The following is a 15,958-nucleotide window of genomic DNA, read 5'->3' as shown; positions in this document are numbered from 1 at the left end:
GTTTATTAGACCTTCAAAGGTCACCTCTATTCGCTGTGGGATCGAGCTATGGGCAGCATCACCACGTTAGTATGGATGGGGGGTTGGCAGCACACATCGAAATGTGCATGGCGGCACTTCTCTGTTATTGATTTGGCTCAATTTTATGGTAATCAAATGCGCTGGCTACAGTGAGCTGATTATGATGATGCCCTTAAATGCCACGTTCTTGCATGAAATGCACTCAAAGCTTCAACTCTCATTCAACGGAGGACAGGCACTTAGGCAAACAATGTGTGTTTCCATACTTCCTTGGCTTTGGCGCCTGCTCTGTTAAAATTGTTATGCAACTTAGTTATTTTACCACATTATCAATGAATCAACTGGTTGTAAAAAACAGTCAGCATTCCCGTACAGCGAAGTTACATTAGCAAGGTAATGCACACTTTACATCGCTAATTTTCAGGTATCTCCATATTTTTTAATTCACTGTGAAACACAAACAAGCTAGGCCACTGTGAGTTATAGTACGTTATGAGGGTCGCCAGGTTGCTTCAACTTTCTTTCTGAAAAACCTGTGTGGGTTTCTTCTATAAGTTCATGCAACATACGGGCGGATGTCAACTTTTTCCTTTCATAAACCTTCCTCCACTTTGCAGAATTCCGCACAACTTATTTGCCATATTCAGTGTCCTTGTGCTTTGAGTTGTCGATTAATTCGCCCTCACTGCAATCTGCTTGCCTCCTGGTTAGCTCAGATGGTAGAGCGACTGCCAAAGAAAGGTCTTGGTCAAATCCTGGGCCAGGACAAATTTTTCTTCAATTACCAAGCTTTGTTTCTGAGAAACCCGTGTGGGTTTCCTTTGTAGCTTCCTGCTGCATACGGGTGGATGTCAATTTTTCCTTTCAAGAACCTTCCTTCACCTTGTGGAATTCCGCATAACTGATTTGCCATAGTGGCAGCGTACAATATGATGCCCTCAAGGTTAAACTTTCACAAATTTTATGTAAAATGCTATGTAAGCTATGCAAATGCGTTTTGCAGAAGTGGTGTGGGTTTGCCCTAGAGCGATACATTGCATCATGCAGCGTGCTGGTCTTGAAAGCAAGGTGGAGCTGACTGCAGTTGTGCTGTCACTCATGCCTGGCAAAAAAGATAAGATAATTATATACAACAAGCTGCATCACTCGGAGTGTGTTGGAACCAGCACTCTCATCTTGGGATGCAAAATTAGTCCCATTTAGTGGGAAATTCTTGAAAAATATCTCTGAGCGCAAGCCTTTTAGAAGAATGGAACAAAATGAACTTGCCTTGTGATTATGACAGTCCTCAACTTTCTGATATAAACATACGCCCAAAACACAACAATTGAAAAACTAATGAGTTTTACTTATACACTCTCGGGTTTTAACCCTTTCCGTGCCATGGACGAGCCGCATTCTTTTGCATGTTTCTGGTAAAAATGACCAAGGACGGGCTCAGTTTGTTAGTGATACAAAATCTTCTTACAATTTTCGTTTTCTCACTGACAATACTTTGCATTTCCTTCCATTTTGTTGTACAGTGCTGTAAAGCTTCACTTTTGCAAGAAGTGTTTCAGATGTTGTATAAACAAACACTTAAGGTATTGTCTATATTATTTTGTGTAAAGAGTTCCACAGTAAAACAATGTGGCCATTTTTGTTCCAAGATCAGGATAATGGAGTGGCACTGAAGGGGCCAAATGAAATTATTGAAAGTTTAACTTTGAAAGTACAATACAGTAAACTTGCATGCGATTACAAGGCTGAGTGATTAGCCCACAGAGGAGGCCTTCTAGTGAACATTTCATATGCAGGCATTGACATTTTCACGTGCTTGGTATCAGAGCCAATCTTATAATTTTCATTTGACTAATATTCACACTGGTACACACGTCACATAGTGACCGATGAAGAGCTTTAGTTGTGTTACATTGCTGTGCGGAAATCCAGCTGGTTGTATGGTACGTCTTCCACAATATGCTGCACCTATAGGGCAGTGGATTACCATAGCCTCCGTACCATAGTATCTGTATGGCAACTCTTCTTGCCATTACTGCCCTGGCCAGCTGCTGGCTCTGTGTATATACTAGCAATACGTGCCATGCATATATGTGGTACAGATTAGCCAGCAAGTACAAACTAGCAGGTGGCTGAGATGGTGGGCTAGAAACTGTACATAGCAATCTAGCAAGTAAGGTGGTGCAAGCTTCTTATAGTGCTATGGCGAATGCATGAGCAACTGAAATACACTGTTCTGAGCCATTTGTTTCAAGCACACGTGTATTCCTGGTGGCTTGAATTCTGCTTGTATAGTCACAGATAGTTGTAAGTGTTTAACACTACAGCAGCACTTTTTGTCACTGATCATAACATGCGAGCTCCACCAATGGAAGCGCTGGCTGTGTTGTCATGTTTTAGTTTGATCATGTGGCACCACTCCATCTCGGTGAGCATGCATGCAGCTTGGGGCAGGTGGCCCTTTCTATCGCCCAACCTTGTGCGCGTCCGCAAATGCTGCCTGTCATGGTTGTATGGCCTGACCATCATATTAGCTTGCAAAAAAGCCAAGGCAGGGACTTGCTCTTGATTTTGTCAGAGCTGATCATGCAGAGTGCAACAGGAGGTCCTTCACTGTACTAACAGAAGCTAGCCGGCTATTATTTGCCATCCTGATCATGTTATGTTAAATATTCATACTACTGCCATTATCGGCCTAAAATACAAACTTTATGTGAAAGAGCTGTTTGCATTCAAGATGTTTGCTGTGTGTTTGGGATGACGTTTGCCACTGTTCGAAAGAAAATAAGTCTTTGGTGAAGTCTTTGACAAGCATTCTTTTAACAGAAGATTGGATGAAAAAGATAAATGTATGCAAGTGGTGTATTCTGCCAGTGCTAAACTATGGGGCCACAATGTGGAGAATTAACAAAGAAATGTGCAGCAAAGCGAAGGAAAGCTATGGAAACAGCAAATGACAGTTGTAACATTAAGAGATAGGAAAATAGCAGAATAGATTATGGGTTTAATGCAGGTGGCAGTGGTAGGGATTAAGGAGAAGTGGAATTGGACAGGTCGTTTAAAGGGGCCCTGAACCACCCCTCAGGCTTGGTGAAATAACATAGTCCACGGGTAGCATACACTGCTGTGAACATCTCAGCCAAGTTTTGCAGTCGTACGCGGTATGTGGAGATCGCAAGCAGATCCCGAAGTCACATTTCTCTCAAATGCTCTTTTCTTTTTTTTTCAACAGAAGGCCGTGTCCTCACTCTCTTTTAGACACACTATTTGGTCATCAGACACACTATTTCGTCATTCCATTAGACGGCTGCTATTGGCCGATAGCTGACATCGCGGTCGGGTACATGGCGTACATACTGCAACCACCATGGGGCGCCACCACCAGTCCACTGGTTAAGTGCACTGCGGCTTGCTGAGAAAAACTACATTTGGCTTATGTTTAGCACGTCGTAGATACCAAAGGCGTAAGCCGTGGTGTCTACGTCTAAGTCGTGGCGTCTACGTCCAAAATTAAATTTGAACTGCGCACCACGGTGACATTTAGAAGGCGGAGTATTGTGGGCCCGCCACAATGCACTGTAGCCTTCGCACTGCAAGGCATTGAAGAAGAAATGGGAGTACAGAGGAGGCCGTGTTTGATTACCAGTAACTCCGCTCCTGCTGAATGCATTGAAGTACATTTTGCGGCAACGTATTTCTGAAATAGCCTATTTCCACTTCAGATGCCTTTCTACACTTCGATAAAAAGTGGTTCGGGACCCCTTTAATGCATAGAATAGATAACCAATGGTTTCTGAAGAGCAATAGAATAGGTGCTAAGGAAAGAGAAGCACAGTTGGGGTAGTGGAGTATTGTATTGAGTGATGATGTTATGAAAGTGTATTGAGTCTGTTGACTCTGAACAAGGGTGATTGGAGGTTGCTGGGAGTAAGCCTGCATCCTGAAGTAGGCCAGAACAGGTTGACGATAAAATTTGTTTAGAATGGTAGAGCATACATTAAAATTGTCATTAGCCTTTCTTGGCAGAACGCACTTGTCAGATGATGGTGCCAGTGATGTTCGTGCGACATCATAGATTTTACTGCATTTTTTACCTGTTGCCACTCTTCTTGCAGTTGAAGAAAAGTTTGCAACAGTTGCTAGGTTGAGTATTTGCTTACTTCTGAATGCAATTTGGTCCACTTTTATTGGTAATCGATTGACTAGTGGTGAGCAGAAGGTGTTGGAATTCATGCCACAGGAAGCTGTTGTGGGAGTTTGTGGTGTCATCACCAGACTTCCACTTCTGCACACTTTCTCTGGCTCACCGAGCTTGCATTGGCGGCAATGCTTTGCAGTATATCAGTTGTGTAATTCACCATAATAACCCGTCATTGTGCTGCTGAGCTCAAGGTCACAAGTTTGACCTCGGTTGCGCATGGCTGCATTCCAGCGGGGGTAGAATACAAAAAAATGCTTGTTTGCTGTGCATCGGGTGTATGCTAAAGACCCCAGGTGGTCAAAAATTAATCTGGATCCCGCTCCACTACAGTGTGGCTCACAATCGGATCATGGTTTTGGCACATAACATCCCAGAATTTAATTTACTAATGTAACTTACACTTAATATTTGTCTCACTAATTATGCAATGAGTGTTTCTCTCAGGGAGGCACTCCTAATATAAGAAAATGAAATCACATCTAAAGCAGGTGGTGGTGGAGTATAAAATCAAATAAGACAACTTTTTGTGGTGGGTGTTTATTTATTCCCAGCGTTTTCTTCTACCTTTTTCTTTTCACACATATATAACTATGAAGAAACATAACTGCAGAGCACCTACATATACGTGCTATAAGAAGGAAAAAAGATTACTACATTAATTTTATTGTGACATTCTGCTAACGACCATGTACTAATCAAGTTAATGGTAGGAAGCTTGTCTTATTTCTTTGCAAAATAAAGCTATCTAGTCTGAGTTGAAGTCCAGAAAAGTGGGAAAGTACACATTCATCACATCATGTACATTACGTTAATTTAAGCTTTCTTTTTCTACTCTGGAATGTCAGGACAAAACAACAATGCATAGCATGGGCATCATGTGTCTTCTAGTGTAGAATGCAAGAGATAAAGCAGTGCGCATAAAAATTTCACAAAGCTGCAAAAAGCAACTAAGGTAAAGCGGTACACATTAGCTTAACAAAATAAGCATTTCGTGAGAATGCAGGGGAAATTCAATACAATCAGGCATCAGACATATCAGTTTCGAGTACTTATTCCTCGGCAAAGGCAAACTAACTGATCACTATGACTACATTATTAAGGTAGTGAGACATCACAGCATATCCTTCAACAATTTCCATTTTTCTGTGAGCATAACTAGCGGGTTAGTTAAAATTGAGCGCTTCTTACAGACACTACCATGATTCACTTCAAATGAGAGCATAACATGGATAAATGGTGGCACATGCAGATTACAAAAAGAGATAGAGAGATAGAGAGAAAAGTACTTCAGTTCATGTGCGGCTAAAAAATATGCTTTCATGTTTTCAATGTGACCAACACTTGTCAAGTTTATCAACAACAAACAGAAAATGGCTTTCAAATGGAAGGAACCAGTGTACATTAGAAGTGTAAGGAGTCATATCAAAAGGACTGTTGGAAGCTGTTAGAAAGGAAGGAGGTGAAAAACACCTACTTGCAGCGAACAAAAGATTAGAAGCTGAGCAGCCTAGCCAAATCCACTATTAACACTTGAACCCAAGAATTTGCCTCTGGGAGAGACTAACACAAACAAACAGCGTTGTCAAGCTGTTAGCGTTTCATTAAACTTTACATGGGATGAGTTTCTACATTGGAACCATGGGTAATTAATCACATGAAAATGCACTTGATTTCAACTTTACAGACACACTTGTCACACTGACTCAAAGCAGTATTTCCAGCAAGTAAAAAAAAATAGGAGCAGAAAGTTTTGCTTCAAAATAATTGTCTCAGTTAATTTTCACAGTACAGCACATTGTGCGAGTGCATCGGCATGCTAAAAGAAATGTTGCATCAGCAATGCACGCAAAATTCTCAAAGAATTAGCAAGGTGAGAATAACACCATTAAAAATAAGCAAGGAACATAAAACAAATTCCAGCTTCAATATGTCACACATTTGCCAGGCTAGCTACATGTACGTGCACAGGAAATGTGAAGGCACTGACACGGCTTTCAAGTGAACAATCAGGTTGAAAGCTTAAGCAGACTGCCTGAAGCAATAAAGTTACAGCATTCTTAAATAATGTAACAACATTTATCACAATCTTAGAGGCTTTAAGGCCGAAGTTAAATAATACTATCACTCAATATATCAATTCACTGCTTTCAGCAACAGGACAGGAAGCCTCCAATTACACAACCCCATTTTACACAGAACCTCACAGCCTTTACAATAGTCCAAGACTGTGTCCCCAGCAAACTGCTCACGGAAAATGAAGTCAAATACGTTTGTCAAGAAGTGCGTGAGCCAGCAAATATCTTTCATCATATAGCCTAGGTCTTACCTAACTGTACCCTCTGCAGCTCCTGATGCTCCTAGCTGATAATTTTAAGTTTCTTGTAGGGAGTAAACTGCCATTTTGTTGAGCTATTTAAGCTGCCTGCTTTGCTAGAACCAATGTACACCTGAGGGAGCACCTGAGAACTAAGCTGATGATGGAAGCCGAAGAGGACCAACTTATCAACTAGCTTGCAGATCTTTGTAGCGCTAGTAACCATTTTCGCAAAGCAACATCATCAAATTGTGGCAAAGCTTCCACCTAGATGCAGTCTTGGGAAGCATTCAATGCAAGAGCTTACTGTATATAAAATCTTACTCTTGCTCGCATGCTTTGTTGTATTTATCACAAGTCTCACTTTAAGGCTAAAACATTTTTTTTTTCATCCATTTCACAGCAGAATCATGTAACTGAATTAAAGTGATAATACGAGTAATTTGACAATTTGTATTGCTATTGTTTCATGTCTAAAGCAGTATCACAACAAAGTGAATGTTCTGTTATTGGTGTATCATACAATACACCAATAATGGCATTTTTTTTGCAAAGGTTTTTGACTGTGAGTGTAGCCTCTTAGTCAAGTGGGATGTTTGTAAATATACAAGCTGCCAAAAAAAACAGGCAATAGCGCAACCTTGTACCATTTCAGTTTTGGTTAGTGGATACTATTACCTCATGTATTCTGTGGTGTTAACACTAATATTCTTCCATTGCAATACACTATGCTACTAAAGTGGCACAAATGGACGAAAGCTCAGTGCTAGCTATGATGAGTGGAGCATCGTGGACATCACTTGTCGCTGCAACGTTTGATTGCCAGTAAGATACACGCAAGAAACATTTTTGTCTTATAAACTATAAATCAAGCAGAATGCTGCCTGCCATCACTACACCAATTAATACCATTCACTTTGTGTATGACAAGGTGTATTTCATGGTACTGCTTCATTTGCTTCTCCTGCTCTCAACATCCCGCGAAAATAGCTGCCTTTCTGTTCCATTGAGCCTGTTTGTGATATTGCATATAATTGAGATTCTTAGCCCAGGACATACTAGTGTAACTGTTATATCAGGATACCAGGACGATGCCACATGCAGCTGTGTCATAATGTGTCAGCTGTGTCAACAAGCAGCACATGTTGCAATGCTATCCTCATTATGTGGCCATGTGCTTTCGTCTGCTGGTACGAAGTGCTGTTATGGCACATTTACTAGTGAACAAGGCCCCTGTGTGGGAGCTGAAATATCCTTTTTATTAAATCTATATTTTCGTCAGCACAGTAGTCTGGGTCTTTTCTACCCTTCACAATGCTGGTATAAAGGTTTTTGCAGCCAACATAAGGCTACTGTAATACTAAACCTGCCCTCGCCAAAAGATGCCACACAAGAGCAAGTGCCAGTACATTCCACTCTGAACACAATGTCACCAAATGTCATCACCAGTGCTGTTGTATGAATTAGTGTTCTTGTACTCGGCACTGTTTCGATATAGCGGTAACATTAAAATGTTTACAAATGTTGACACAATATTGGTTCAAATGTATACAGCCTACATTCAAATGCAAAGAGGGTGCTTTCAGTCACACAAATTCTTTTAAGGCTGTGGGGTCCTAAGAAATGGGGTGGGCTTCACTTAGACTCAAAATATATGGCAAAATGACTTGCCACTGGCACCTTCTATCATTCTTATGACAGCATCAATGATGGACCTGAAGTGGTCCAACACAAACATTTACAGTGCAAAACAAAACAGGAGCATGCGTACACAGGACTTGTGCTTTCTCTGGTCTTCTATACCAATTTTATTTTTCGCATACTCCTGCAAATAGCTAAGCATATTTGATTGTCAACTAGATTGAAATAATCTTTTGCTGAACGGATGCCAAATGAGGAGCAGTGCAATGGTTAAAAAGGCCTTCTCCCTAATTTTTTGCCCTTTTGAACTAAAGGTTTCTTTCTCTAGCTCAGGTCTAGCGACATCAAACATGCTTAACTCCTTTAAGATTTGCCAGCTCATGTCTTGTGACATTGGAGCCAGGCAGCGGAATCTGTCCAGCGAGAGGAGCCCTTTGCCTGCATGCGGGTGGTAGACAGCAAAAGACCTGTTTTGAGAAAGCAAATGTTTTGGGAACCTGAGCAAGAGACTCGCATGCCACCTGAACCTGTCAGATGTATATACAGTATATCATTCTTAAGTTCTACACAATTTTTTAAAAATTGTCTCTTGCAGATAACATAATTCTAGGCCTTGAGCTGGATTAGTGAAAGAGGTGGACATTACTTGCATGAGAAATCGAAATGTATATTCAACTAATTAACAAAAAATTCACTCATCTTAATTAACTTAGTTTAATATCTTGCAATCTCACTGGCTACAATTAGTATATTGCAACATGCACTGTAACGTAACTAGTTAAAAAGTTAATTGGTCAATTTTTGTTAAGGGGATGCAGGTTACATGAATATTTATAAAAATTTCTAGGTTTAGGTACCTTGTTTTGAGTACATATTCTAAACTTTATTAATACAGATCAAATAGAAGAAAGGTGTGGCTGTCATAAGGACCAATTAGGCATGTCACTTTAGGAAAAATCATTTCAAAGATAATGAAGGCACACTGATTGTTATTGTTAGATAGTTTCTCGGGGGTTATAGTGCAGGATAAGGCCAGTTGCATGTTTTTCATTGCATTTTTGTAACAATGTCATCACTTTGAGGCTAAGTTCAAATCTCTTCGTTGTCATTATTTGTCAGATATGTAATAATTCTTTGTGTTGATAAAAATTTAGTGATATAAAAAGTACCTCGCCTTGTCCTTGACAAAATTTTTGCCCAAAAACTACTTTGGAAGCAGGCTTTGGCAAAGCATTTTGGAAATGATAGCCTTCTCACAGGTTTTGTTCAGCCAAAATGTGCGACCTGAGAAAAGCAAGCTAAACGATTTCAGAACACGTAATTTTATTTTAAGAACAAAAATAATTAATCGAGGTGCCCTGCTGCATAAGTTTGACCCTCCTCTTCAATTTAAACCTGCTCTGTGACAATTTCTTCGAAATGTCCTCGCTTTTTTTTTTCAGCTTTAGAGCAGTCCAGTGCCCTTGTCTGTGCTTGTAGACAAGGGCACCACAGCCAGAATTATGTGCAGATTGCAACCAGACTTGGTGATGTCTGGGAACTCAAACAAAATTAGAAAATGCTATTTTAGTGCCACATCCTCCTTTAATTAGTTGAATATGTATGTCGATTTCTCGCGATAATGCTGTCCGTCTCTTTGAATAATACAGTTCAATTACAAGAATTATGCTTTCTTCCACAGGCGATTTTTAAGTATTCCGTAAGACTTGCAAATGATCACCCTGTATATAGTACTTAAAGGGAGTCTAAAGAGAAACCATAAATCAGTATAGACTGACACAGTAGACCTTCAAAACTTTTGATTTTTGTTAATTTCGTTGCAACATGTTCATTACTACACAGGCAGACAACTTTCTGAGACAGTGAAAGGAAAGCCACAGATGCAAATTGGGCACAAGTAGCACACTGTGAACAGAAACTGCACTAAGACTCCAAAGTTCTTTCATTTGCAGTGGCTTAAGCTGGGGAACAGAAAGCACGAACATTGTATTTCTTATTAAAATTAAGGCATAAAATGCACGTGTTAAATCCGACTTACTTTTCCATTTTTTGCAATTTTCCTAATGCAAGATTATTGCACATGGAAGCTACACTGATTTAATATCTGCTCCAGGAAACTGCAACCGCCGTCAAGCTCAGCTGGGGCTACGTGATGTAGTAACAATTGTTCGGAAGCTCCACCCCTGTAGCTATTACTTCATTGCCAAGAAAAGTCGTCTGCAAGTATAGACAAAGAAGCCAAACTTCCATTCCTTGAATTTCGTGCTAAAATCCCAGTGCCTGTATGCCAGCGTGACGTCATGGATTTTTTAAGCATTTTCTTGCATATATGCCATTGCAGTGCTTTAAATGTTCTGATTCTATAACTTCACTCTTTGGCCCCTTTATAACATGATGCAGTCCGTGTTTACCAATTAAAACAAACTAGGGGTGGGCAAATATTCGAAGTTTCGAAAAGAATCTGGTGCCAACTATCCATTTCTTGCAAAGCAGGCTATGTTACGAAGGCTTGAGGTCACTGTCTGCATCCATTACGAAAAAGTAGTGCATCACATGTGAAAGAAAGACATTACATACGCGCTGTGTAATTCAAGGCAAAATTATGTCTCATACTTCTACGTCACAAAACATGGCGTATTTATTACACACGAAAGGCTTCTGAAATCTAAACCTATTCGCCACCATACGAGTGGCGTAACGTGCTTCTGCAACCAGCAGCCACAACTTGCGCTGTGCCAAAACATAGTACGCTGCGCACTAAAAGCAGAAATATGCATAAGTAACATGTGATTTGACGTAAACTTGCGCCTACAAGTAGGAATGTACCAGGTGCTCTCTCTTTAGATGCACTAAATTTTTTCAAAATCACCTTTAGTAGGTACCACGATTGTAACCGATGAACTGAACTACTTGGTGAGGTGGACATTACCTCTATGGGAGATCAAAATGCTTGATTGAATAATTGACATAACTGCACTAATTAACTATTTAATTTATTACTTTACAAGTGCATATTGCAATTTTCTGATTGTAGGCAGTCAGTTTGCAAGGCATATCTGCTTGGAACGAATTCTCAGGTTGGCAGCAGTTTCAAGATGTTAATCTTCAAAGTGGTCAACAAAATGCGTTGGCGTTCCAGTTACTTTCGTGCTTCAATGTATAAAACATTTTCATAAAAAGGTAAGGGCAAGTACAGTGCATGTTTATGCAAGGTTGATGGTGCATATCTCAAAACAAGTGCCATCCTTAGAATTTGTTCCAAGTCGATACGCTTTGTGAACTGACTAGCCACAATTTGTAGAGTGCAATATGTGCTGTAAATTAATTAGTAAAACTGTGTTAGTTAGTCAATTACGCATTTCATTTTTTGTGGATGCAATGTTTGCCTCAATAAACGATTTTTTAGTTCAAGGGCTAGAATTGTCCTATCTTCCATAGACCATTTTTACAATTTCTTAAAGCTACTTCCATAGCTTCCACAGCATAGCCTACTATGTATATTTATGCTAGTATTCAAAAGGGAACCGCTTGGCACGTTTGGTTTTGCAGAAATGACAACCTGTGATTATCACTTGTAGCCTGTCATTTTATGTTTTGGGAAGTCTAGTTAGGTAGCAGTGTTTATCTTTTATGCTACAGCTTGTGATGTGTTCTGTGTAATGAGCCCTTTTACACGTGCGAATGGCACACAAGTCCTTTAGCAGCTTTCTTTTTTTTTTTTTTCAGATCTTGTTCGCAATAATTTATTTAGAGTTTTTGAAAAGCTAACCACACAGTGGCCATTTTCTTTTTTTAGAGCTTGTTGACAACCAGGCTCTAAAGATGTTGAGAGGCTATTTGTACAGGTTTTTTAATGATAATTAGTGATCCTGTGCTTGAAATTGATTCTTTGTATCTGATAGCTGTGTTTCTTGCCCTAGTCACTACAGGCATTGGTACTTAACTATACCAAAATACATATATTCCTGCTGTAAATATATGCACACCACCACTGACAATTCAATATTCAATTCGATATTCAATACTTCTGTTCATATGTAATTTGTTTTCTGAAAAGTTTATTTGTTTGCCCACATCTGTAAAATACCAACTAGGCCCTCAGCAGGTGCTGTCAAAATCGATGACGTCAAGGCAAGCTGGTACGGGAACTTCAAAGTGGTGTTGCCCCTCATGTTTCCTTTCTGCATATTTTGTGGCTTACCCGGCCTTCTCCTATGGTGAGAGTGCCATTTTTGGTATCATAGAAGTGTAATTTACTGATACAACTAAACTGAATTTTCTCTTTAGTGTCCCTTTAAATAAAGCGTGCCCCACCTTATTGTGGTGGCAACAATTATCACACATGATAACTGAAATTGAGTCTACACACTAGCTAACAAATCACAGTATTGCAAATGGAATGTACAGTGAGAAATCCTTGGGCTCAGATTGTGCCGTAGTCATCCTTTTTCTGGGACACAGACATAGCTTCGACATCCGGAGTCAACTTGGTATGGTGGTGACACGAGGAGCCAAAGAACGTCACCCACTGCACATATGCGTTTGAAACGGGCTGCATCAGCTGCCGTGCTAATTCTTTTTCTTAATATTTTCAACAAAAGCCATTTTCTAATAGATGCAAGAGGCAGCACTGATGCAATTAAAGCCAAGCCAGTGTTCTCTAACACTGACTTTGGGGATATGATCACTCTCGTGAAATTTCACGCGACCAAGCATGGGACACGTCAGAGTACGCGACCAACAGCATTCATGGCAGGGTACCAAGCTGGCTGCTTTCACGCAGAACCAGGAATGCTTTTGGCCATCTACTTCAATGCATTCAGTGCCCAGTGTTGTAAAACCTCGCGAAAGTGACTCTCCGAATGCGATCGCTCAATACTGATTCCGCCCCTTGTGTGTACAGCATAAAAAAAAACATTTATATAGTCTCAGCAAAAGCACCAAACCTGCTTGCACAGCACCGAATGCTCCCTTATCTTACAGAAGGTTCTTAGATAAGATGTTGGTCTACTCATTTGTGCTGGGAGACCATCAAGAGGAAAATTTCTGCAATTACTTTTTTGGGGACACTGCACAAGTTTTTCTATGCGGTAAATCCAGAGTGATCTATGACATCTGAGTGTGCCTTTCTCAGGAGGTTTGTGTGTGTATGAGTGCTTGAAGCACGTGCGATTTTCTTGTTTTTAACAAATGCATACACTCTTGCCATGAACGTTTCTACATTAGCATCATTTGCTAAGCTGCCGCACTGCACATGACCTCTTCCTGGTGGCCATGATGCCAGCCTTGCAAAATTTGTCGAGTATGCCAGCATGCTATAGGCAATGAATAAAGTTCACACGTGATGTGGCCCCTGAGACTGTGCAAACACCCGTGACATATTGCCCAGGCCATATTGCCCATTACTTTTCTTTAATGTCAGCTGTGTACCAACAGCTACAGAAAGGGGCCCACATTTCTGTCGTGCTCTGAGGTAAAGTTAAAAAACTGATTGAGACAGAGGCTCACAGGACGGCTGGCAACTTTAATAAAGAGCACAACACGTGCTTTCTTTCTCAGGTGTGAAAATAGAAAAGATACAAACTAAATGAGAACCCTAGATTACCTACCCTGTCGGTTTTTCAACAATGATTGTTGAAACAGTGGATGTTGCAGGACAGTGCCAATGTTCTGACAAGGGAACTTTTTTTGATCAGGGACCTTGAATAAAGAGAAGTCTCATTGGCTCCAACCTGTACCATCGACCATCGTAGACAAACTGACGAGTTATCTAGAATCATGGATTCTCATTTCATTCGTTGCTTTTATGTTTCCACCACTTAGAAATAAAGGAGGTGTTGTGCTCTTTCTGGTAACAACTGCCAGTCTTTATTTATTTCTTTATTTTTTCCTTTGCATTCTTCTTTACAGCTTATACAACACAATACAATTGCTGCCATGTGCTGTAAAAGTACTGCCTTATAGTAAGATTACCTTGCTTTCAGTGAGGCAAACAGGTACATAACCTTCATTCACATCAGTACCTCCAAGAACCTTCATTATTCAATAACCTATAGCTTTACTGCTACAAAAGTGGTGACTTGCAATTTACATGCATCATGCAGAAAAGGCATGCACATCCAACTTTCACCAGCCACGACACAATGCATGGAAATGATGCTGGAGCACAATGAAATAAGGATGTCAAACATATTGGCTAAAGTTTTTTGTGCTTTGTAAAGTTTGCTACATTGCTGTAACTACTTACTTTTTGCCAGGCTCAGAAGCGCTTGGGGTGACTCGTATAAGGCACGCAGGAATGCAACTAGAAAACCCATTGGTGCCTTTCCATTGAAAGCTTATAAATGATATGCTACAAGCTACCCCACATGCGAGTGCAAAGAAACAACCAACAACACAGACAAACACAGAATAGGAAGGTTCATGCATAATTGCTTTAAATTGCCCTTGGTATGCATAGTGGGCACATGCTATTTTTTGTTGTTGCTTGTCATTTCTTTGTGCTTACCTTCACGTAAGTTGTGGCAAGTGAAATAACTTGTTCCTCTAGGTGAACACCACACTTTTAGGTTATTTCCTGCATCTCTAATCCTTAGGTATTTCTGTAAATGTGCCAACCAGCATGACTGGGCACCCTTGGGACATTTTTTGTGTTTCATGGCAGCGTGCTCATTCGGGCTGGTTGGTACATCTTGTCACTCAGCAGATCACTTCAACAGTGCAACAAAGAACGAAGGAAAGAGGAACAGGACAGAGCACTCTGCCTTGTGCCTTTTTCCTTCATCTTGTGTCACGCTATTGTTTCATGCTTAAGAATAGTAATGTCCACGAGTGACATGCACCGTAACCCATGTCCTCCATGCTGGCCACTACAAATAGCTGCTTCAAAGCATTCTCTGCTTCCATCCAGAACACATGTGAGTAAAAAATGAAACCCACCACGACAATGGCCACCAGGTAGCCTTCGGCTGAACCAGCTAGCACATCGCTCCAGTGGTGCTTGTAGTTGGAGACACGAGAGAGCGCTGTGTACCAGGCCAGTGACAGCAGTGCCACTTGAACTACCGTACGTGCAGCCATGGCCACAGAGTTGCGCCATGGCATCCGTGCATGGATGTACAGCTGAGAAACAAGAAGAAAAATTAGGCAATTACAGCCCGTGACTGGTGAGTGCATTCAATATGTGCAAGTTTTGGCTGCAGCTGTGGTGTCACTCGACTCCTTCGTGTCACCCGACGTTCATCTTTTGCATACGAACCTTGATTTCCAGTTGTTTGGTTAATCCAAATGACACATGCGTGATGGTGGAATTGTCGTAGCTATGACGAGAGATGGCGCGAATGTTCCAATGTGAATTCCACTTGATAGCATAGATAACTCGAGCCCGAGAGGAACTGGCTTCTTCCTCCTGCTCCGGGACGGTGCGCGCACGTGCACTGACCGCACACTCATTTGTGCATTCCGGAGTGTGGTAACAACAAAGGTGAATACAATCGCTTGGATGTACTTCTGCTTGCATGGTCACACCCGCAAACAACTTAGGTGTGAGACATGGGTGAACATTTTTTGCTCTATATCGTTGCATGGCAAAGTGAACTACATCAATCCCTCAGCATGTCTCATCGAAAACCTAGTCATTGTATGTATATCAGCTAGCTTGCTTGTGCAGAAAGAGCAATGAATGCCCCTTTTTGTATGCTCAAACTACTTTGTTGTCTGTTACCAAGTGCGATTCAACCCTACACAGTGCACCGAGACTAGAGTCACCAGAAGTGCAAGAG

The 15,958-nt window shown here is 40.8% G+C and overlaps 1 protein-coding gene across 4 annotated transcripts in view; it reads right to left on the bottom strand.

Annotated features, from left to right (window-relative positions):
• Positions 1 to 15,958, bottom strand: part of LOC126517949 (putative phosphatidate phosphatase) — a 50,119-nt gene that overhangs the window by 14,224 nt on the left and 19,937 nt on the right. For 2 of the 4 annotated variants that reach the window (XM_050167779.3, XM_050167781.3), the window contains exon 5: positions 15,117 to 15,299. In XM_050167779.3, the coding sequence (XP_050023736.2) occupies positions 15,117 to 15,299 (183 nt within the window). Of the gene's footprint in view, positions 1 to 7,412; positions 12,706 to 15,116; positions 15,300 to 15,958 lie in introns of those variants that run through there. The other 2 variants (XM_050167780.3, XM_050167782.3) reach the window with 2 other exon arrangements.

Source organism: Dermacentor andersoni, chromosome 11, assembly GCF_023375885.2.
Source record: "Dermacentor andersoni chromosome 11, qqDerAnde1_hic_scaffold, whole genome shotgun sequence".
Classification (NCBI taxonomy): Eukaryota; Metazoa; Arthropoda; class Arachnida; order Ixodida; family Ixodidae; genus Dermacentor; species Dermacentor andersoni.
Note: the sequence above shows the minus strand (reverse complement) of the source record. Positions and strands in the feature narration are given on the sequence as shown.